We start from the raw sequence: 24982 nt of genomic DNA on the forward strand, positions 1-24982 counted from the left end.
GACACATACACAATGAAAATGAAGGATAAAAAAATATTCCCCATGAAAACAAAAGCAGACAAAAAAAAAAAAAAAAAAAAAGAGCCAGGATAGCGATACTTCTAACAGAGAAGATAGACTTTAAAACAAAGAGTATAGCAAGAAACAAAGATGGTCATTACAAAATGATAATGGGATTAATCCAACAAGAGGATATAGCAATTATAAATGTTGATCACAGTGGTATAAAACTAGAAATAAATCACAAGAATAAAAAGAAATCACAAATATATGGAGACTCAACAACATAATACTAAATAAACAAATGGTCAACAAAGCAATTGAAAGAGAAATAACAAAATGCATAGATGCAAATATAAATGACAACACAATGGTCCAAAATGTCGGGGACACAGCAAAAGCAGTTCTAAGAGGGAAATATATAGCCATATCAGCCTACCTCAAGAAACAAAATAAAGCTTCAATAAACAATCTAACATTATATCCAAAGGAACTAGGAAAAGAAGAACATAAAAAACTCAAGGTTAGTTGAAGAAAGGAAACAAAGATCAAATCAGAAATAAATGACATAGCAACCAAAAAACAAACAAAAGTCAATGAAATCAAGAGCTGGTTCCTTGAAAAGATAAACAAAATTGACAAACCCTTAGCCAAATTCATCAAGAAAAAAAGAGAAAGGACCCAAATAAAATCAGAAATGAGAGAGGAGAATTAACGGACTCCACAGAAATACAAAAGATTGTAAGAGAATACAATTTAAAAAAAAAAACTGTATGCCAACAAATTAGACAATCTAGAAGAAATGAATAAATTCCTAGAAACATATAATCTTCCAAAACTGAACAAGGAAATAGAAAATCTGAACAAATGATTACAAGTAATGAAATTGAATCAGTAATCAAAAAATTCCCAACAAACAAAAGTCCAGGACCTTTTGTCAGGTAAATTCAACCAAATATGTAAAAAAAAAAGGTTATACCTCTTCTCCTCAGACTATTCCAAAAAATAGAAGAGGAACAAAAGCTTCCAAATTCATTCCACAAGGCCAACATTACCCTGATATATAAACAGACAAAGATACTACAAAAAAAAGCAAACTACAGGCCAATATCTTCGATGAAGATAAATCAAAAAAAAAATCCTAAGCTAAATATTGGCAAACCAAATCCAACAATACTTTAAACAAATCATTTACTATGATTAAGTGAAATTCATTCTTGGGATGCAAGGGTAGTTCAACATTCACAAAGCAATCAGTGTATCACATCACATCAATATGAGAAAGGATAAAAATGGCATGATCATTTCAATAGACGCAGAAAAAGCATTTGATGAAGTACAACATCCATTCATGATATAAATCCTCAACAAAACAGGTTCAGAGGGAACATACCTCAATATAATAAAGGACATATATGAAAAACCCACAGCTAATATTCTCAATAGGGGATAAACTGAGAGCTTTTTCTCTAGGATAAAGAACAAGACAAGGATGTCCACTCAGTTTTTGGCTTTTGTTTTTGTTTTAATATTTATTTATTTACTTTAGAGAGAAAGAGCAAGCATGGGGGGGGGGGCGGCAGAGGGAGAGGAATAGAGAATTCCAAGTCAACTTCCAGCTGAGCATGGAGCCCGACACAGGGCTTGATCCCACTACTCTGAGCCAAAATCAAGAGTCAAACACTTAACCAACTGAGCCATTCAGGTGCCCCTATTCACTCTCAGTTTTATTCAACATAGTACTGGTAGTCTTAGCTACAGCAATCAGATAAGAAAAAGAAATGATAGGAATCCATATTGGTAAAGAAGTAAAATTTTTCCTGTTTGCAGATGATATGAAAATCCTACTAGAAGCAATAAATGAATTCAGTACAGTTGCAGAAAAGAAAATCAATACCCAGAAATTGGTAGTGTTTCTAAACACTATAAATGAAGTAGCGGAAAGAGATATTTAGGAAACGATACTATTTAAAATTGCACCAAAAGGGAAAGGTCTGTACTCTGAAAACTAAGAAACACTGATAAAAGAAATTGGGATGACACAAAAAATGGAAAGATATTTCATGCTCATGGACTGAAGAAATTATATCATATCATTAAAATGTCCATATTACTCAGAGCAAACTACAGATTTAATGCAATCCCTACCAAAATGCAACAGCATTTTTCAAAGAATTAAAACAAATAATACTAAAATTTGTATGGAACCACAAAAGACTCTGAATTGCCAAAGCAATCTTGAGAAAGAAGAGCAAAGCTAGAGGTACCACAGTTCCAGATTTCAAGATATACTACAAAACCATAGTAATCCAAACAGTATGGTGCTGGTACAAAAAATAGACACATAAATCTATAAAATAAAAGAGTTCAGAAATAAATACATGATTATGTGGTCAATTAATCTATGAATAAGGAGGCAAGAATATACAATGGAGAAAAGACAGTTACTTCAATAAATGGCGCTGGGAAAATTGGACAGTTACATGAAAAAGAAGGAAACCAGACCACTTTTTAACACCACACACAAACTTAAAATGGATTAATGACCTAAATGTGAGACCTGAAACCATAAAAACCCTAGAAGAGAGCACAGGCAGTAATTTCCCAGACATTAGCCATAGCAGTATTTTTCTAGATATGTCTCCTGAGGCAAGGAAATAAAATCAAAAATAAACTATTGGGACTACATCAAAATGAAAAGCTTTCGCACAGAATAGATAACCAACAAAGCAAAAAGACCATCTACTGAATGGGAGAAGATATTTACAAATGATCCATGCAATTAGGGGTTAATATCCAACACAGATAAGAAACTTATACAACTCAACAGCAAAAAAGCCAAACAATCCAATTAAAAAATGGGCAGATGACATTTACAGACATTTCTCCAAAGACCAACAGATGGCCAACAGATACATGAAAAGATGCTCAACATCACTAATCATGAGGTAACTGCAAATTAGAACCACCATGAGATATCACTATATACCTGTCAAAATGGCTAAAACAGGGGCGCCTGGGTAAGGCAGTCATTAAGCGTCTGCCTTCGGCTCAGGGCGTGATCCCGGCGTTATGGGATCGAGACCCACATCAGGCTCCTCCGCTGGAAGCCTGCTTCTTCCTCTCCCACTCCCCCTGCTTGTGTTCCCTCTCTCGCTGGCTGTGTCTGTCAAATAAATAAATAAAATCTTAAAAAAAAATGGCTAAAACAAAAACACAAGTAATAAAAAATTTCAGCAAGGATGTAGAGCAAAAGGAACCCTCTTGCACTATTAGTGGGAATGCAGATTGGAGCAGCCACTGTGGAAAACAGTATGGAGACTGCTCAAAAAATTAAAAGTAGAAATATCATACAATCCAATAATTCCCCTATTGAGTACCCAAAAAAGCACAAAGAAAGTAATTTGAAAAGATATACACACCCATATGTTTACCATAGCATTATTTACAATAGTCAAGATACAGAAGCAAACTAAGTGCCCATCAATAACAAATGGATAAGAAAGAAGTGGTGTGTACACACACACACACACACACACACACACAAGAATATAACATAGCCATAAAAAGGATGAGATGGGCCATTTGAGACAACATGGATTAACCCAGAGGGTACTGTGCTAAGCGAAATACATCAGAAAAATATCATATAATTCCACTAACTGGAAGTTTTAAAAAATGAATAAACAAAAAGCAAAAGGAGACCTATAAATACAGACCACCAACTGCAGGTTGCCAGATGGGAGGAAGTTGGGGTGTTGGGCAAAATGGCTGAAGGTGAGTGGGAGATACAGACTTCTAGTTATGGAATGGGTAAGTTATAGGACAGAATGCACAGCGTCAGGAATATAGTCAATGATGGTGTAAGAGCAGTGTGTCAGGACAGGTAGTAGCTACACTTGTGGTGAACACAGCATAATGTATAGTCTTGTTGAATCACTATGTTGTACACCTGAAAGTAATGTAACATTGTGTGTCAACTATACATAGGTACATAACTCTTGAAAAATCCTTGAATGTTTCTTTTTAATAAACATTGAATGAGCATGTTACCTGCTGGACTGATACTAGGTAATTTCACCAATATCACAGTTAAATAAAATCTTGGTTATTGCTGCTTTTGCAACAACTATGTATACGCATTATTCAATGAAGAAAAATATTTGGTTAAGTTGGACCCAATTTTTACTATCTTGAATAATTAATCTATACAGCATGCACAATCTGATTTCACCTTTCCATGCCTGAATGTCACTGAAAAGAGTAAAACGCCTAGAAGAACCACTGCATGAAATAGAGCATTCCCCGTATAACCCAAAATGGGTTTCAAACCCCAATTTCCATACTTCAGATTCGTAACTAAAGGATTTCTTGGTTAGTTCCACGTTCATCTGAATGTGAAGCAGCTCCCTTGCCAAGGTGATTTTCTCCTGGCAACCAATTCTTGAGTAAATATCATAAGGAGAATTTATCCACTGAATACTAGTTTGACCCAAATTACAATTCACCTGATTAAATATTAAGAATTAATTTGAAGTGGATGAGCTATTATTAAACAAAAGTCAAAGAACCTTCCTTCAATTTCATTTGTGATTACACCCACCTTACCAGTACAGCTGAACAGCAAGATAACTCTACATATCGCAGATTCGTTCTCATGATTTCAGCTTGTCTGTCTAGACAAAGCACCAGTTTCAGCGTGTTCTCTGGGGAGTCATATACAATGTATATCTATGATGGCTCTTAACGGGTGGCCTGGAGCTAAGTTCTCGGCTACAAAACTGTTAACTCAAGACATTTAGATAGAGACGGTACTTTAAAATTAGGGTGAGAGAGAATGCAGTCCATATTAAAAAGCAAAAAAAAAAAATAAATAAAAATAAAAAATAAAGCCTAGAGAGGTAAGAAGTTTCTCCCCGTATATTATATGTAGATATATTTGAGCAAAAGGGGAAAGAACGAATATTCAACCTTCCCACATGTGACAGGCTGTATGATATATTAGAAAGGAAATGAATATGAATTAATAGGAAACTGCAGCTCCCAGTCCAAGTCCCCGTTCTGCTGCTCACCATCTCTTTAGCCAGATATAAATAACCACCTCTCTGAGCATTTTTTTCTTCTTGTCTGTAAAACTGACAAAAAGGATCCTGACTTACCCACTTCAGGGAATTGCTGAGGGAATCAAAGAGATAATAGATGGAAAATTCCTTCACAAAACTGTAAAAGCCACATAAGCATTTAAACTTGCCTTTCTAAGTTTCCCTTTTAGGAGAAGGTACATGAGACCCACAGTAAAAAAATACTCCCCCAGGAGTAAGGAGACTTAGCTAGACTAACCTCTGGCTTCGCCCCAGAGTAGCTGTGTGATTCCCAACAGAGCATGCACTCTTCTCGAATTTTTTTGCTTACTTACAAAATGTGAAAAAGTCAAATGGAATATTCAAAATGACAGATCTTAGGAGCCAAACGTTTGGCAGAATACCAGAAATTGTGCAGAACTCTTTTTCCCTCTCGATTTTTTATTTCAGTAGAAAAATGACTTCAAGTCAGAGGGACCTGCAGCTGTTGCCAATACCATGTGTCCACCTTTAGAAATTTTAATCACACATTATTGGGGGTCGTCAAAGAGGAAAGCAACTTAACAAGCTTTGGTAAACCCTTAATTGAATGATGAATGATGAATGTATTTCGAAGTAACTTTGATCAAATTCCACTTGCTTTTAATTCAAGACCATAGCAATCTTTCATATTCCTTAGACATTCTGATGCATTGTAAATAGACATTATGAAATCCATTATCCATACCTGAAAAGGCTGCCTGCTGGAAACATTGAGGTGTTTCCTTATCCATCTGTTGCCTTGATCCCCAAATATCTGCCACAGCAGCTGTCCTCTTGTGTTACTCCAGATTCGCTGGTAGATGGCCAGCCTATAAATGTGCTTTCCAAACATGTGGTAATAGAAGCGGAAGGTACAGCCCTTTGCATCGGTGGTGTTGAGGATAGGGCTGAGTAAAGCAGCTCTGTTTTGGAAAACCTGTGGCTCTGAAGATTCTATGTAGAGATAGTGTCCTTCAGCTGTGCCCAAAGTATTATCCTTCATTGGCCCTGTATTAAGTGTTGAAGTTGGACCGTGCTTCCTGGACCAATCAAAGTCATCCTCTGTATCTTGTTCCCAGTTACAAATTCCATTTTCAAAGTTACACTGGAGTTCAGGTACTGAAATTGGCATTAAATAATAGCAAAAAAAAAAAAAATTAGGGACAAAAATAACTACAATTAAGAATACTCGTTGATATTTTGCTCCTGCCAAGGTTTGCCATTTTGTTTTTTAAATGCAACATTAAAGTTTTTAAAAAGTGAATAAATCCTAGACTGACATGAAGCAATAATATTTTATAGACTGAAGGCGGCATTACTTCAGCCGTTATTTCCCAAATGCCTTTTACGCCCATCCCTTCACCATTTCTAGCAGTATAACTCTATGCAAATGATCATGACACCATGGCTGACTCAACGCTACAAACTCCCGGCTCAGTCAATTTCAACCTTAGCCAAATGTTCCAATCACCAGTGAATATTAAAAATCAAAACAAAACAAAAAAAAAAAAAACACCAAGGCCCAGAATTCATCTCCAGAGATGCTGATTTATTTTTTTTTTAAGATATTTATTTGAGAGAGAGGGAGTGTGGGGAGGAGGGGCCGGCAGAGGGAGACAGAGAATCTCAAGCAGACTCCCCGCTGAGCACGAAACCCAACTCGGGGCTCTATCTCACAACCCTGAGATCGTGACCTGAGCCGAAATCAAGAGTGAACGCTTAACCGACTGAACCACCCAGGCGCCCCTGGGGATGTTGATTTAACTGCTGCAAAGAGTGCTGCGGAACATCAGGGTACTTCATCATCTCCCTTGGTGATTTTAATATGCAGAACTGAGAACAGTCATATGTTAATAGGGCTGAATCTTCCAGAATCATCTGAGGTACGTGGTAGAATGGCTTACGCCACGGTGAAGCCCTGTACAAATACTAGCTTGTTAGATATGGGGTGAAGCTCAGGAATCCATATTTTTAACAAGCACCCAACATGATTCTGATGCTAGTGTTTTCCAGGCCTCATGCTGAAAAACTCCTCCCTCTGGTTCCATCTTGGTCCAGTTCCAAGTGTCCCTTGGCACCAACGCCGGAATGACCATTCTGCCCCCTTCCACGGCAATTTGTCATTTTCCTTCTCTATTCAAACTCCTGTAATATATACTCATTTAATCTAAACTTAAATCTAAAGTCTTCTTTCAAGCTTCACCTTTCCCAAATTAATTTCCTGTTTGTCCCTAACGATCCTTCCCATTCACATACACCGTCTTCCCCAAGTGCCTTAAACACCTCACTCCTCCTCTCCTTCTCTATTTATGCTTCCTGTTGTGCTGTGTCTCCTGGGGGGGGGGGTAGTCTTTTCTTCTCACTGCATTGAAGCTCCTTTTGAGCTGGAGCTTTTAAACTTTAAACTCCACTCAGTCCCTAGAAGAATTGAAAGCACTTATGAAGAATTGACTTGTCTCTTGTCAACTAGACAATCTACCATAATTTCAAGCATAGCATCGGAATGTATTCATTTTTCGGGATGTGAGCATTTTATTGACACCAAGGATTTCTGTAGAATAAATGCCACAGAATGTACAATTAGCATTATTTGGGCAGAAGGAACAGGATTTAGAATTAACGAGGAGTTCTACCTTTTAGCTTCATTTACATAAGTTAATATTTTTAAAAAATAAATGTCAGCTGTCCTTTATTCATTTTAGTAAATGTGCTTGGTGCCAAAGGGGAATAAATATTCTGAAACAATAAATATAAGCATATGTGGATAAATGCAGCCAGGCAAGAACAAATCGTCTGTCTTTGAAAACCACAGAACAGGAACTTACACCTAATGAAGGGAACCCAGTGAGTAAATGTCAAATGGGAGATGAGCTTTCATTTGATATTTCCTCACTTGTGACTAATCAAGCCTAGCTGTGACGTGAACTGGGGACCTGCAGCGTACTCTCCAGGTGTCAGTCTTTGGCTGTGGAGCGGAAGGAGGATGTCAAGCTGCTAAGTCTCTTGACATAAAACTGGCACTCAAGCCAAGGGATTTTGATATTGCCTGCGTTCATATTGACTGTATGTTCAATCTCTATTCCAAAAGGGAATGCATGCAGCTCCACCTTTAAATAAAAGACCATGTCTCCAAACATAGGGAACCTTAGGAAATACAACATCGATTTCTGGATGTCCAATGCATTCTGTGTAATCCAGTAACATGTCTATATGGACAGCTGTGAGAGAGACTAACCGTCCAATGTCACTACTATTTTCTCGTTAATTTTAGTCACAAGAAGTATTTTAATATACTTGTACTGCCATAATTCCATTCTAAGTTAACACTGAGTGGTTTGAAGGATAATTTACTTATTTTTAGCAACATATCAAATTTTTTTTTTTTTTGAGGAGTGGGATTCGGAGAGCTTCAAAAAGATGAAAAAGCTAAGTCTGCAAAAATAAATTACCTTGAGGACAACACTTCTTATGTTAGCTATTGTCTAAATTATCGACTTTATTTATAGCCACTCAAGGTATTAGTTGTGTAATGAGATGCATGGTAATTCTGACTTCAATCCACCTGACTGTATCAAAGACCACATACATGCAGTACTCTCTACAATAATTTATATGGAAATTTCTTAATGCAGTGTTTCCTATGATGTACCAAGCATTTTATGGCTTCACTTTGGTTTATAATTAGCCTCTCAAAGTAATAAGCAGATAGCTTGAATTTTAAGAATCGTTGCTATTTCTAGACAAGGAAAGATGCAAACTCTTTTTCTGACTGATTTTTGTAATTAAAAAAAACAGCTATGAGCTTCTGATTCATTTTCAGGAGCAAATGCAGTAGGCACTATCTGGAGCTAGGCTCATAAAACTGTAAAACATATATAATCATCAGATACCATAAACTTTCTGGTAATTTAAACCGGAAACTCAAGACTTATCTTTGACAGCCCACTCTCTGCTCCCTGTAGCCAAAACATCATCAAATGTCCCTCCTAAATATTTCCAAACATCAGTCCCTCCGTCTCCATCACTGTGGCTGTGATACAGGCTGCCCACCCCTCCTCAGTGGACAACCGCAGTGGCCTCCTGATGGGTCTCCTGAATCCACTTTCCTCCAATCCACTCATCACACTGTACCCACAGTGGTATGTTTTAACACACCAATTTTATTCTATTACCTTCCTTATTAAAAAAAACCCTCAAACGAAGAAAAACCTCCCTAACATGGACTATAAAGATCTGGAAATCTGGCCTCCCCCACATTTCCGTCCCTAAGCTGCACCCTCTCTCCCCTCTCCTCACTCCAGCCACACTGGCTGGCCTCCATCTGCCATACAGTCACTTATCAGGGCTTTTGCATAGATACTCTGACTTCTTATTTTTCAGATCTCGGCTAAGTCGTCAGCTCTAGGAAGTTCAATACCATTGTTATAAAAAGTCACAGCACCCCTCTCTGTCTCTCCCATCAAAGCTGCCAGTTTGTATTTATTTTTTAAATATTTGAATAATATCTATCTCCTCGATTAGACTGTAAGCTCCCTGAGATCTGAGACTCAGTAATTGCATTCAGCATTGTATCTCTAGCACCTAGGTCATGAGTCTACATAACAAATATTGGTAGCCCGACTAATCCATCACTCATCACAGTCATCAACTTTGGGACAATGCTTCGTGTCTTTGCCTGGATTGGCTAGAAAACAGGGAACTTATCAAGATCCCCACTATCAAAAGAAGAAGGACCAGAAAAAGAAAAATAATAAAGTTCTTACCACAGTCATCCTCATCAGTGCGATCACCACAATCATCCACCAGGTCACATAACAGAAGCTTGTCTATGCAAGCCTTGCTGCGTGGACACCAGAAAAAATCCGGTTCTTCGCAGCTCTCCGCAGGAAGGGGAAGACTGCAGTTTTCAAATCTGATGTCATCGATAGCTGAGACTCCATCATAAATGCCAAGACTGACTTTATCTAGGGACAAATGGAAGGGCTGAGTAAGGCGTCCAAGCTGAACAGTCGCCTGGGACCACTGGTTGCCCTGGTTATACAATACTCTCCAGAGTACTGTAGAGTCACTGGAATTTTCCACGTGCAGCTGTAGCTCAGCAGCTCCCACTGAGAGACCATAGTTATAAAACCTGAAAAAAAGAGAAAACACAAGGAATGGAAATGATTCATGGCACAAACATTTAACTTATGGGCTCTTCCACGTGATCAACAGTCAATTAATAATTAGCTACCATAATGGATGTAATTGTGGCTGCTCATATGGGAAAGCTTATCTGCTCAGGTGCACACTCTGGCTCGCAGGACCCTGGGAGCCTTTCTCAAGGAGTTCAACCCAGAACAGGGGAGGCAGAGTTAATTAAATTATAATCCATTGTTGGAGGGAAAGAGTCCCTTTCATCTAAAGAAAGAACACTACAAATGCTGATAATGTGCTCCACGGTAAAACGCTAATTGTATAAATCTAATGCAACACCTATTTTTAAAGCCAAACCAGGGGCGAATCATCAAGTCTGATAAGTGCAGGACCACGTCTGGAACCACCGGGCTGCGAGGGTAGCCGACCACAGTTTTCAGTATTTACCAGAAGGAAAGCGTGCATCCAGGTCCCGCCTGGCTATAAGTTGGGCTCTGGAGTTTGGCAACTTGGGACAAGTTTCTGCTTTTCTTCAGAATGAACATAAAATGCCCTATTGGGACACAAATACAAATTGAAAGTTAGCCGACTGAGTTGACACACCTGCCTCTTAATAAAAATCAATAAAAGTGACTGTCGGTCAAATCGGCTCTTGTGAAAACTAAACTAGCACCCACCTCAAGGTTAAAATGATGCAAAACAATAATGTTGGTGAAGTCAATCAGCCAAAAACATATCTATTCTCCCTCCCCACCACCCCACCCATAAAGGAGTCATTTCATACCGACAACATAAGCATAAATGACAACATCCGGCCATCATACTATTTGTTGCATCAACATTACTTTAAATGCTTCTCTTTAACAGACCTGACCCAGGGCGAATGGAAGGAGGCGCAGACAGCCTCTCCTCGTCTCTTACCTTGAGCTGTGTTGTGAGTATGATCCCAAGGTGGAGCCTGTTGCTCAAATTCAGCCGAAAGGTTACTTCTGGAGTTCCAGACCCAGTCAAAATTGTCACCACTAATTGCTTCAAACCAACCACAGCTATTTGCTTCAAAGTCGCACTTGGAAACTGAAGAACAGAATGTGACTCAGGGTGGCTCTCCAAGTACTCACATGCTTTAGAAAGGCTAGAACTCCACTGAAATCACCTCGTTATACTTCTCTAAGTACATTAAAGGACTCCCTTGAGGAAAAAAAGGCCCCTATCTGATCCAAAAACAAACAAACAAGAGTTGTGCTTTTCATACTGGAAATGGATGACGCAGAATTATCAATTTAAGAAATTAAATTTTTACCAAATATTTTTTTTCCAAGAAGCAGCATTAATATCCATTTTGATTATGGAATTGCTAAGGTCTACCAAATTTATTCGGATACTCGTGTTATTTCTCCATTGCTACGACAGCATCTGGAAGACTTAATTATTCCTACAGATTATTTTATGCTAAAACATGAGAAGTAGCTACTTCTGAAAAAACTTAACATTTGAAAAATCCAGATCATTTTATTTAATATAACATCCATCACCAATTTTGTAGAGCTTAGTATTTCCCAAAGCATGGCAGGCATTGCATAATTTGTGCAGGGAAGAATAATTTGACCCACTTCTCAGGTAAATATATAAGAAAGAGTTAATTTCCACAAAGCCATAAGAAAAGAGGAAGAGAAAGGGCAGGACTGGGCAGTTATAATATTAGTGCTGAATTATAGCTAATACTTAATAGATACCTATGTCATAGACCCTGTATTAAATGGTTTATATAGATCTAACTTTCACAAGAGCCCAATGAAGAAAGTGTTATTATTATAGTTGCTTTACAGATAAAGAAAGGAAAGTTCAGGGAAGTTATTAACCTAACCAAGGTCAGGTAGCTAGGAAACTGTACAGACAGACTGAGATCCAAAGATTTTCACTCCAAGTGTAATATTCTTTCTGCAACTATTGACAATAACTGTTAATTGCTATGATATTGGAAAAAAGATAAACCCAAAAGGTACAATCTGAGTTTATTCAGCATGAACATTCAGTGTTACTGTATATCCCAACGCAAAATAAGGCTTGCTCTTACAGATGATTATTGCACCGGAATCCTTGGTCATTGGTTACTTATATCCAAGGATATAGTAATAATTGCATAGATGCTCCCTTGTAAAAAGACTTAGGAAGTAAGCAATCAGCCTAGGTAAGAAGTATGCCATAAGTCACTCACTAAGATGATAAAATTCAAAATTGCAAGGGAATTTTAACCTAATGATAAATCATTTTCAATTTTGAAAATGCTTTCCCTACACAGGGAGGAAGGTGAGGTGAGTTGTGATATTATAAACATAAATTATAAAAATATTTATAAATATTATATTATTTTTTAAGTTTCTATAAAATATCTGATTTCAAAAAAAATACTTGCTTTCTGTGAGGTTTCTTGATATGGCCAGTAGAGTAACTTAAAAATGTGACCAAAAATCAGTGAAAATGTGTGACACTTTTAACTCTGTATGACAGATGTATGACACTGTTGCTCGGTCGGTTAAGCATCAGACTCCTGATTTGGCTCACATCATGATCTCAGGGTCATGGGATTGAGCCCTGCATCAGGCTCTGTGCTCAGCAGGGAGCCTGCTTGATAGTCTCTCTCCCTGAACTTTTGCCCCTCCCCCTCTCTAAAATAAATAAATCTTTAAAAAAGCACACAAATAATAAAATGTTGCATCAACTTTAATAAGCAAGGAATAACTATATTTCATTATATTAGGAATCGGAAAAATCAACAAATTAGTTATATTTAGAATGAAGATTTCTCAAGTAAAGTTTACAAATTCGTGGAGAGACAAATGCTGCTTGAGGGTGAAAAATAGTGATAATTATGTCAAGTTAGGGATAAATGCTCAGAATATTAAAGACTATGTTTTCAAAAGCCATCTCTGTTTACAAATACATAATATATAAATAATCCATAAATATACACAGATTCCAGGGGTTTCAAAGTATGTAGTTGCCATTTCAATCCCTAGGAAAGCAATGATTTTGATTCCTATTTCAGACAATCCAAAAATTAAAAAAGAAAAAAAGGATCCAGGAGTTCTTTTATGCAAATACAGAAATGAAAGGAGTTATTGCTCCTTTGGTATAGTTATCCCACATAATTACCCAGAAAGGGAGCCTTATCATGTATTGTCTGCTATCCAGGGAGAGACTGATGTAGAAATAAATGAATATTCTAATGGTAGTAAAATTTCAGAAACCCTTGTGGCAATTTTCTAGCTCTCTTAGATAAGACCCATCAAAAATAGCAATTTTTAACACATGATTATGTTCTTAAACTTCAAATATGCCGGTCTCATCTACTTGGTTCCTAAATATTTAGATTTCTATACACATTTTAAAAACTCACCTCAGCTGATCAGAGATGTAATAAGTCAGTTGAAACTAATCTGGTTAGCTGTTAACCAGCTAACTTATTAAAATATCTACTTCATTAGGACAGCTGTTGGAAATTATGTGTCTTTTCCTGACTTAGAAATCTAATATGCTGGTACATTTTAATAATGGAGGTTTAAAGATTGTTCACTTTTCTGGAGCCTTGCGATCAACTTTCTCAATTATCATCATCATCATCAGAAACAATATAATTTGCAAGAACAATCACAGTGGGACCACCACCTCAAAGTTTATTGTGTACCAAGCTTTGTGCTAGGGGCTATTAAGTTCATAACAGGATGCCTGTTGACATAAAGTTTCTAAAAATTATCTATTTCCATGGATATGGGTAAAAAAGCCAGTGACCCTATAGCAGCTTTTATTAATTTTCAGTAAAATTACCTTTATTGCCTCTATTAGTTATGTGAATATTATCACAGTAGCTACCCCTGTGGAAAGGTTGCTAGGGGATATTTGGTGGACTGACACACAGGTCCATCACCTTACACTATCACTATCACGCTAAGAGCTTTTCACTGAGACAGAAAAAGATAAATTTATGCAAGAGCCAAGGAACCTTGTGAGGGGAGAAAAGAATACAGAATCAGATGGTCTTATATCAGATTCACTGTCAGAACTTCTTTGATGGTTTGAGACGATCCCTGCAGAGAATCACGTGTAATAAATAAACATAAAAGGTACAAAGTGTCTAAGCTGATGATTTGGATCTCATGCAAAGACTTAAAAATTTATAGAAGAGTGCTTCTTCGTACCCTCCCAAGGAGCCGAAAAATTTACATCCACACAAAAACCTGTACAGAGATATTTACGGCAGCTTTATTCCTGTATTTTTTTTTTTTTTTTGGCAGCTTTATTCCTAATTGCCAAAACTTGGAAGCAACAAAAATGTCCCTCCATAGGTGAATGGTCAAATAGACTGTGGTCCACCTAGACAGTGGAATATTATTCAGCACTAAAAATAAATGAGCTACCAAGCCATGAAAAGACATGGGGGAAACTCAAATGCATATGACTAAGTGAAAGAAGCCAGTCTGAAAAGGCTGCATACTGCACACTTTCAACTGTATGATATTCTAGAAAAGGCAAAACTGTGAAGACAGTAAAAGGAGGAAGTGGCTGTTGGAAGTTGGAGGTGGGGGAAGGGCTGACTAGGTGGAGCACAAGAGTATCTTTATGGCAATGAAAATACTCTGCATGATACCATATTGACAAATGGATTTTACCACACACTCTTCCAAACCCCCGGAATGTACACCACCAAGAGTGAACCCTAATATAAATTATGGGCTTTGGGTAATTATTATGTGTCAGCATAGAATCAATAGTTGTAACAAATTCCTCCCTTCTTCCCCCCCACTGGGAAACGTCGATGTAGGGAAGTTATGTGTGTGTGTGTGTGTGTGTGTGTGTGTGTGTATAGGGCAACGGAGGTATATATGGGAAATCTCTACTTTTTCTTCAACTTTTCTGTGACTCTAAAACTGCTCGGAAAAAAAAGTCGTAATAATTTGTTAGTTACGTGCTGTAAAGAAAAACAAAACAAAAATTCACAGGAAATATGTTCTGATACATCATGTAGTTGAACTCCGAACTCCCTCTGGTTTCAGCCACATCAGCAAAAGATTCTCAGGTTCAGGAGAAAAAGGGGAAAATGGATAAACACATAAGTGGTAATTGTAAAAATTAGAAACCTAAAGCCAGCTGAAGGCCAAACTGTGGTTTACAGAGAGATCTAAACCGGTAAAGACATAACTGCAGTGTGAAAGACATCCATTTATTACATTTGTCACATCGTCTCTAACTCTCTTGAAATACAGAACATATTATTGACCCCATTTTCGAGATGGGAAAGATAAGGGTGAAAGAGGGTTAACATGTAATTTCTCAGTGCTCATTACTACTGACACAATTCCGACCCAGACCTGATGTCAAAGCCTGGGCTCTTAAAAAATTATACTGCTTTTATAGTTAAAGTAATAATAATGATAAATGACAATTTTAGAACTATTACACGCCAGGCACTGTGCTATGAGTTTTTAATGCAAGATCATATAAAATCTAAACATGAATAATTATAGGGCATACTCCAGAAGTAGATTTTAAACTGTATAATAAAGGCATACCTTGTTTTATTACACTTCACAAATAGTTTTGTTGTTGTTGTTGCTGTTGTTGTTTTTAACAAATTGAAGGCTTATGGCAAACCCTACACTGAACAAGTCCATCAGCTCCATTTTTTTCCATCTGCTCACCTCATTCTGGTTTAATACTGGTCATATTCTGGTAATTCTCGCAGTATTTCAAACTTATTATATTTGCTATGGTGATCTATAATCAGTTATCTTTGATGTTACCATAGTAAGTGTTTTGAAGAACCACAAACTGTGTCCTCTCAAGATGGCAAGCTTAATCAATCAACATTGTGTGTGTTCTGACTGCTCCACCAACTGGCCATTCCCCTAGCTCTCTCCCTCTCTTTCAGCCTCTCTATTCCCTGAGATACAACAATACTGGAAGTAGGCCCACTAATAACCCTACCATGGCCTTTAAGTGTTCAAGTGAAACGAAGAGCCACAAGTCTCTCACTTTCAATCAAAAGCTAGAAATGATGAAACTTAGTGAGGAAGGCATGTCAAAAGCGGAGACAGGCCAAAAGCTCGGTCTATTGAACCAGTTAACCAAGTTGTGAACGCAAAGGAAAAGTTTCTGAAGGAAATTAAAAGTGATACTCCAGTGAACACATAAATGCTAAGAAAATGAAGCAGGTTTACTGCCAATATAGAGAAAAGTCTGAGTGGTCTGAACAGAGGATCAAATCAGCCATAACATTCCCCCAAGATAAAGACAAAGCCTCATCCAGAGCAAGGTCCCGACTCTGTTCGATTCTATGAAGGCTGAGAGAGGTAAGGAAGCTACAGAAGAAAAGTCTGAAGCTAGCAGAGGTTGGTTCATGAGGTTTAAGGAAAGAAGTCATGTCCATAACACGAAGGTGCAAGGTGAAGCAGCGAGTGCTGACGGAGAAGCTGCAGCAAGTTCTCCAGATCTAACTAAGATCATTCACGAAGGGGGCCACACTGAACAGCGGGTTTTCAATGCAGATGAAACAGCCTTAGAGTGGAAGAAGATGCCATCTAGGACTTTCATAGCTAGAGAGAAGTCAATGCCTGGCTTCAGAGCTTCAAAGGCAAGCTGACTCTCTTGTTAGGGGCTAACATAGCTGGTGACGTGAATTTGAAGCCAGTGCTCACTCACCATTCTGAAAACCCTAGGGCCCTTAAGAATTATGCTAAATTTCCTCTGTCTGTGCTTTATAAATGGAACTACAAAGCCCAGATGACTGTACATCTATTTATGACATGGTTTCCTGAATATTTTAAACCCACTGTTGAACCTACTGCTCAGAGAAAGAAAAAAAAAAAGATTCCTTTCAAAATATGACTGCTCACTAACAATGCATCTGGTCACCCAGGCGCTCTGACGGAGCTGTACAGTGGGATGAATGTTGTTTTTATGCTTGCTAATACAACACCCATTCTGCAGCCCATGGATCAAGCAGTCTTTTCGACTTTCAAGGTTTATTATTTCAGAAATACATTTCATAAAGCTATAGCTGCCACAGTCAGTGATTCCTCTGGTGGATCTGGGCAAAGTCAGTTGAAAGCCTTCTGGAAAGGCCTGACCATGCTAGATGCCATTAAGAACATTCATGACTCATGAGAAGAGGTCAAAATATCAACATAAACAGGAATTTGGAAGAAGTTGATTCTAACCCCCAGGGATGACTTTGAGGGGCTCAAGACTTGAGTGGAGGAAGTAACTGCAGCCGGAGTGGAAACAGCAAGAGAACTAGAACTAGAGGTAGAGCCTGAAGATGGGGCTAAATTGCTGTGATCTCATGATAACACTTGGATGAAATAAGTCATTCAGAGAAAGACCAATACCATCTGATTTCACTCATATGTGGAATTTAAGAAATAAAGCAGATGAACATAGGGGAAGGGGGGAAAGAGAGAAGCACACTGTAAGAGACTCTTAACTACAGAGAACTGAGGGTTGCTGGAGGGGAGATGGTGGAGGATGGGCTAAATGGGGGATGGGTTTTAAAGGGAGCACTTGTGATGAGCACTGGGTGTTATACATAAGTGATAAATCACTGAATTCTACTCCTGAAACCAATATTGCACTGCATGTTATTAACTAGAATTTAAATAAAAACTTGAAATTTAAAAAAAAAAGCATTAATGCCAAAAATGATGGTTTTAAAAGGAAAAAGAAAAAAAAAAGAAAAAAAAAAAACTTGAACAGATAAGGAGTCGTTTCTTATGGATGCGCAAAGTAGTTTCTGGAACTGTAACCTCCTGCTCCCGGGGAAGAATCTGTGAAGACTGTTGAAATGACAACACGGGATTCAGAATATTACATAAACTTAGTTGATAAAGCAGCAGCAGGGTTGGAGAGGACTGACTCCAATTCTGAAAGAGGTCATACTGTAGGTAAGATGCTATCGAACAGCATCACACGCTACAGAGAACTGTTCATGAAAGGAAGAGTCAACTGATGTGGCAAATTTCATTGTTGTCTTAACAAATTGACATAACTACTCCAACCTCCAGCAACCACCACCCTGATCAGTCAGCAGCCATCAACATAGAGACAAGAACTTCCACCAGCAAAACAATTATGACTCCTTGAAAGCTTAGAGGATGGCATTTTTTAGCAATAAATTTTTTTTAAATTAAGGTATGTACATTGTTATTTTAGACATAATGCCACTGCACACTTAACAGCCTGCAGTATGGTGGAAACATAACTTTTATATGCACTGGAAAACCAAAGAATTGATTTGCTTTATTGCGATCCTTGCTTTGCTGCAGTGGTCTGGAACTGAACCCGCAATATCTCTGAGGCATGTTTATAATAACTATAAGTCCACTGGATTAACTCTCCTTGTTTAAGTTTTTTTTTTCTCACTAGATTTTATGACCCTCCTGAAAGTTGCATGAAGGAGGACAAAAGTTAATTGAGTATTCTAGTACACTGTCTTAAGTTCATTGGGGTTGTACTGTATTTGATTAAGCAGAGGTTATTATAAACTTCAAACGCATTAATACCATATATACTATTTTAGAACATGATCTCTACTAATAGTATTTCTTCAAGTTTCAGGCTTTTTCATGCATTCAAATGGTTATATGTTTGGAGTTATAATAATGTTAAAATAACTGACCTGTAGACTTCATCAATAGTTAATATTCATTAGTTATTTAAAACATAAAACAGTCCAGAAATATGTACAAAAGTACCATGAAATAAAAAAGATGTCTATATAAATAAATAGAAGTAATGAGATCTTTTAGAAGAGCTCCAATGCATAAATAACATTTGGCATTCAAAATTATTGCATTTGAAATAAAAATGATTAATTACATTATTCTACATATGGTTTTAAGGGTCTCCTGTAATATGACCAACAAAGGCACTGTTGGGACACAATTCTCCATGGGTCTCTCATGTTTCTTCATGTCTTATAAACTCAGTCGTTAACTGCCCCTTTGCTCCAGACCATCCTTTTAAAGATATTTAAGTAGCAAACACTCATGAAAAATAGAGGTAGTGACTCCATCTATAACAGAGAGCCAATTATTACCTCGTATAATATAATGACCTATAAAAACATAGGTCGTATGCTTGAATCCCACTATAAAAAAATTTGGGTTCCATAAATTCAGGCTTTCTTAGCTGTGATGCAAAAGCCATTTCATATGTACATCTACCTGGGCCCCCGTGTGCCTGCTCCTGGGACTCGGGGACTAAGAGGAACTAGGGCAATCTTGACACTTACACTGTGTGTTATACCATTAATATTATGTCCTTTTGTCTCTAACCCAGGAGTCTCACCTATTCTGCCAGTATCCATGAAATATTAATATTAAATATTGTGTATATACATATAAAATACATAAGTATTATATAGATAGTACTCACCAATAAGGAGCTTAGAATCTAGTGGGGAATTTATAAGCAAAGAGGCAATTATGACAACAGAATGACTAACATGTATTCATTCAATCATTCACTCTTCATTCATTTGGCAAACATGTACTGAGTACATGCTGTACGTTTGGCATGGGCACAGGGTCTCCTAAAACCATAGCAAAGTAAAACGGGGGAAAGAAAACAGGAAAAAAAACAAAAAGCAAAAAACCCTGTCCTCATGGAGTTTAAATGATGTGAGTGAGAAGGGTAGGGACATTAGGGGAGACAGTGAAAAAACAAAAGAAATTAGTAAATTATATGTAATACATTTAATGATAATAAGGCAAAGAAAGAAATAGAGCATTACAGAGAAGGCTTGAAAATTCATAGATGGGGATCAAGGGAGGGGTCAGAAAAGGTGGCAACCAGGTGAACTCCTGAAGGAGGCAGGTGAGGAAGCAAGGCATGTGACCATGCAGGTAAAGACAACACAGAGTAACAGAAAGGAAAAGAGCATTGAGGCAAGAGCATGCCTCTCATATCCCAGAAATATCAGAGACCACGGTATCTCCAGAAGAGTTAGTGAGGGAGAGGAATACATGAAATCAGAGCAGTCACTCTGATTGTGGGGGGTTTAATTTTGAGATATTGGAAACAACTGGTATGTTTTAAGGAGAAGAGTGACAAATTCTGACTTAATCTCATCCCCATGGCTACTGTACTGAGAAAAGACGAAAGTGGNTGACATCAGCAGGAAAAGAAAAGCATATTTCAAAAATTCAGATAGGAAATGATAATGGTCTAGACCAGGGTGGCAGCAGTGAGATAAAAATGAGGCATTCTGGTTATATTTTAAAGGCAGACATGATAGAATTAACTGACATCAGTTACGGAGTGTGAGAAAAAGAGATGAATCAGTAGGATCTCAAAGTCTTTGACCTGAGCATTTGAAACAATGGAAATGCCATTTATGAAATGGAGAAGACTGTAAAGAAGCAGATTTTGGGGGAGAGGGAGGAAACAGGACCTCAATTTTGGACATGCCATATTTGAGATTCCTATTAGGTATTCAAGTGATCATGTAATAGACAGCAGGATATATTAATTAGTCTATAGTTCAGGTGAAAAGTTCAGGCTGGAACTATAAGTCAGAAAATCACCAAAGTGGCAAGAATAAGGCATAAAAATAAGGGGAAGATCAAGAGAGGTTGCTAGTGTCACGGAGATCAAGTCAAGTAACTATTAAAGTATTGGTGTCAAATGCTGTTGACAGGTCCAATGAAGATTGAGAAGAAACCACTGGATCTAGATCACCGGTGACTCTGATGAGAACAGTGTCTGCCTGACAGTGACAGCAAGGCCCTGACCGAAGTGAGTTAAAAAAGAAATTCTGAAGAGTAAGGCTAAAGGCAGTAAATATAATTAATTCTTTTGAGGTGTATATATACATTCTGAAGGAAAGAGGAAAAATGTGATCATTGAGGAAGAAGTAGGATCAAGAGAAAAAAACACTTTAAGATGTGAGAAATAAAAACATGTTTTTATGCTAATAGCAAAGACATGGTAGAGAGGGAAATCACTGCAGCAATGTTGAGCAGGCACGCAGGTGGGTTCTACTTTACAGGAGAAAGAGGTGACCATTCTTAGGAGCACGGAGAGTTTATCCAGGATAAAGGAGGAAAGAGAGAGTTTACAAGTGGGTTGAAGGGGTGTTGGAGCTTTTAAAAGTCCTTTTCTGGTTATTCCTGTTTTCTCAAGGAAATAGGATATAAGATCATCAGCTGAGGCTAGGGACAGGAATGTAGAATATGAATGTTGGAGAAGACAGGAGAAAAATACGCTATTCGCTGAGGTAAGTGGGTAAGGGAATGGAGTGGAGAAATACAATGAGATTCCTGGGAAGTACAAGAACAAAAGTAGGGCAGCGATCATCCATGTACAGTGCGTACAGTGAGGACAGATGCCACTGCTTTGTTTTCTTCCTCAGCCACATTCAGCTGTGCAGCTGAGGGGGCTGAGAGTCCCAGTTAATCAGTTAGAGCTTTAGGGACTATCAGAGGACAGCAAGGCAGTTGAAGGGCAATGTAAGGCAATCATTCCAATATTAGGCCATGGAATTTAAACTGCATAAGAAGGGAAGTGAATATATGAAAAGATGAGGGACACTGGAGTGCTAGAATGATCAACAGATTATAAGTACTGGTAACACTGATTTATTGTTGGAATGGTAGAAAGAGAGGAAGAGAGCTAAAAAAAGAAAATAGGAAGTAGCTAAAAACAGGAAGACAGTTGCATATTAGTAGTGGAGGGGTTCTAGTTGTTGCTAAGAAAATGCACGCCACTTTTCATGCAAAAGGAAGAGTGACTCAGAGGGTGGAACCAAGAGTCTAGACAGCAGAAGTAAGAATCCAGATACTGCAACCTAATCAAAGAACTCCAGCTAAAGTTTTCCCAGCTGAATTTCAAAACTGCCATGAACCAGTGACTTTTTTTTTTCTTAACCTTCCATTTTCTCTCCCCTTTTTAATTTAAAATGTCAGTTGTTATCCTGATGCCTGTCTCATGATTGTATGTTAAGAATGTTGGAGGCAGATAACTTCTATCTTTGGGACGACTGGGTGGCTCAGTCGGTTGAGTGTCTGCCTTCGGCTCAGGTCATGATCCCAGAGTCCTGGGATGGAGCCCCACGTCGGGCTCTCTGCTCAGAAGGGAGCCTGCTTCTCCCTCTCCCTCTCCCTCTTCTTGCCACTCCCCCTGCTTGTGTGCACACTCTGTCTCTATCAAATGCATAAATAAAATCTTAAAAAAAAAAAAAACCTTCTATCTTTAACTTCACAGGTCAACAGATAGAAGGAATTGTGCCCAGGAAATATACCACATCTAAACCTGATTAGATAATTTAGACAATGATTTCTAGACTTCCAAAGAGACTACATTTAATGAGCATTTAGGTTTTTTATTGTGGCTATAATGGAGTGAGATCCTTGAAAATGACTGGAGAAGGTGAATGCATTTTGCACATGAGAGAAATCATGGGGACCAGAGATTAAACTATAGTAAGCAGAATTATAACACAGCCCTCATGGTCTCCAACCCCTACTGTTCTAACTTCATTAGGTTATGTTACACGGCAAAGGAATTTTGCCAATATAACTACGATTACTGATCAGTTGACCTTAAGATATGAAGATATCTGGGTAAGCCTAATCAATAAAGTATAGTAATGACTACTATTATTAACATGTACTCATTAATGAAATTTCACAATCCAATCATAATTATGAGATCTTGATGAGCCTGAGTTAACTTATATTTCCATATATATCCCAAAGAAAATAAATTTAGGTTCTCGGTAACTCTATATAAATTTGAGAGGCAGTGGCATCACCAAGATGGTGACACAGGTCATTACTGACGTTACAGCCCCCAGAAGAACAAGAACTACTCATGAACAAGTCATCACTGAGAAAAACCTAGCATACAGGGACAACACTGAAACATCCCTGCACCACTGCATTAGAAGGGTAAGAGAAGCAACTGCATACTGACGACTTTGTCCCCTCCCAAACAGGAGCAACACCACATGGAAAGGTTTTCTCTGAACCCCCAGCTCCTCCAAAAAGAAAAGAGAACACAAGGGGACAATCAGCACCACCACCCCTCTAGCACAGCAGATTACTTCATGAGAGCCCCTACTCTGGTCTTGCCCCGTGAGAACTGCAGAGGAAACTATGGGGTTCAACCACTGGGAATTTGACCGTGACGGTGAAGGCGGGGTAGCTTGTAACAACCAACACACAGATCTTGACAGATGGAATTCATGACCACAGTGCCCCAAGTGAGTAGTAATCCAAGTAGTGGCGCCAACCAGCAGCTTTGCTCATCACCAGAACCAAGTCTGCAACAAACTCGGACCAGAGAACTAACTGAAGTGCAGATCTGCTTGATTTGGGTTCTCACACAAGCAGTTCTGCTGACCCTAGAACCTGGTTTGCCTGTGCCCAAACAAGGAGTCATAGCCCCACCTGCTGGGGAGAGTGAATTCTGGCTCTATCCGGCCAGGGGACGTGGACAAGAATACCTAGATGCCGTAGAGCTCAGCAATACTCCAACCGAGAGGTGGGTCGGTGGAGCTGACAGCCCCCAGAGCAAAGCCAGTACAGGGTATGAAGAACTCCCTACTACTCTCAGACAGGGGACTTAATTCACAGCCAAGGCTGTGGGTTCTTCATCGGCTCTCCCAAAAGAAAAGCTTGTTTGGGGAACATGTGAGAAAGGCCAGGAGGGACCCCTCCCAATCCCATCTAGGCAAGTGAGCTGAAACACAGCTACACCCACTGTGGTTCCCAGTCCCCATCAGACCAGAAGGCCTGGCAAGAACACCTGGAAGCTATGTAACCAGCAATGCTGAAGCCAATAAGCAGAAAGGCAGAGCTAACTGGCTCCAGAGCAAAGCCGTACCAGGTGTAAAGGGGTGGCCTGCTACCCCTAGGCAGGGGGATTAATTCAGAGCCAAGACTGAGGGTAGCTCCTGGCCCCTACTGACTGGGAAGACAGAAAAGAAGAGAAGCCTGGAGCATTCCCAACCCATCCCATCCAGAAAAGGAACTGAGGCAGCCCCACCACTGTGGCTAGCATCTCACAGCCCCATCTTGACCAGAAGGGCTGGTGAAAATACCTGGAGCTACGAAAAGCCAGAAACTCTGTAAACAAGAGACAGACAGGCAGATGCAATGGTGAGCAGAGCAAAGCCAGTGGCTCTGTTTGGCCAGGGAACTTGGGACACAGGTCGGGTTGAGTTAAGATAAGATAAAAAGAGCTTTACTGCCTTTAGAGGTGCTTCTCCCACTGCTCCTGGCAGAGAAACTAATTCATAGCCCCAGTCATCACTAATATAACCTTCAGCTTGTGCAACCAGGGAACCTAAGAAGAACACACAGGAAGTTGCTATGTAGGCCACCCAAAAGCTCTGCTTCTAGCTGCACTTGAAAAGACAGAACAGCCCATGGCTTTCTACATACTGCAGAGCAAACTGTTGGCCTCACATGACCAAGAAATTCAATGCGCACACTTGTATTGGTTCAGGTACCCCCCCCAGGTACTCTGGGTCCTATCCTGCTAGTGAAGGGAAATGAATTCACAGCCCTGTATACTACTGAATATAGTACCCAGTCCAGACCACCTAGTAAGCCTGACCAGAAAATCCAGGCAACTGGGCAGCCCACCTTACAGATTCACTTGACTAGAGAACCAAGCCAGTAGTCCTATCCAACTGTTCTCAACCAGTAGCACACTCCCTTCCCATACCCAACCTAAGAGCTTGG

At 38.8% G+C, this 24982-nt stretch overlaps 1 protein-coding gene across 2 annotated transcripts in view; it reads right to left on the minus strand.

The window, feature by feature from the left end:
* Positions 1–24982, minus strand: part of MALRD1 (MAM and LDL receptor class A domain containing 1) — a 747156-nt gene that overhangs the window by 572926 nt on the left and 149248 nt on the right. For both annotated transcript variants that reach the window (XM_040645358.1, XM_040645357.1), the window contains exons 15-18: positions 11160–11312; positions 10686–10791; positions 9866–10233; positions 5809–6221 (exon numbers count right to left, since the gene is read on the minus strand). In XM_040645358.1, the coding sequence (XP_040501292.1) occupies positions 5809–6221; positions 9866–10233; positions 10686–10791; positions 11160–11312 (1040 nt within the window). The remainder of the gene's footprint in view (positions 1–5808; positions 6222–9865; positions 10234–10685; positions 10792–11159; positions 11313–24982) is intronic.

Source organism: Ursus maritimus, unplaced genomic scaffold, assembly GCF_017311325.1.
Source record: "Ursus maritimus isolate PB19 unplaced genomic scaffold, ASM1731132v1 scaffold_31, whole genome shotgun sequence".
In the NCBI taxonomy this organism is placed as follows: Eukaryota; Metazoa; Chordata; class Mammalia; order Carnivora; family Ursidae; genus Ursus; species Ursus maritimus.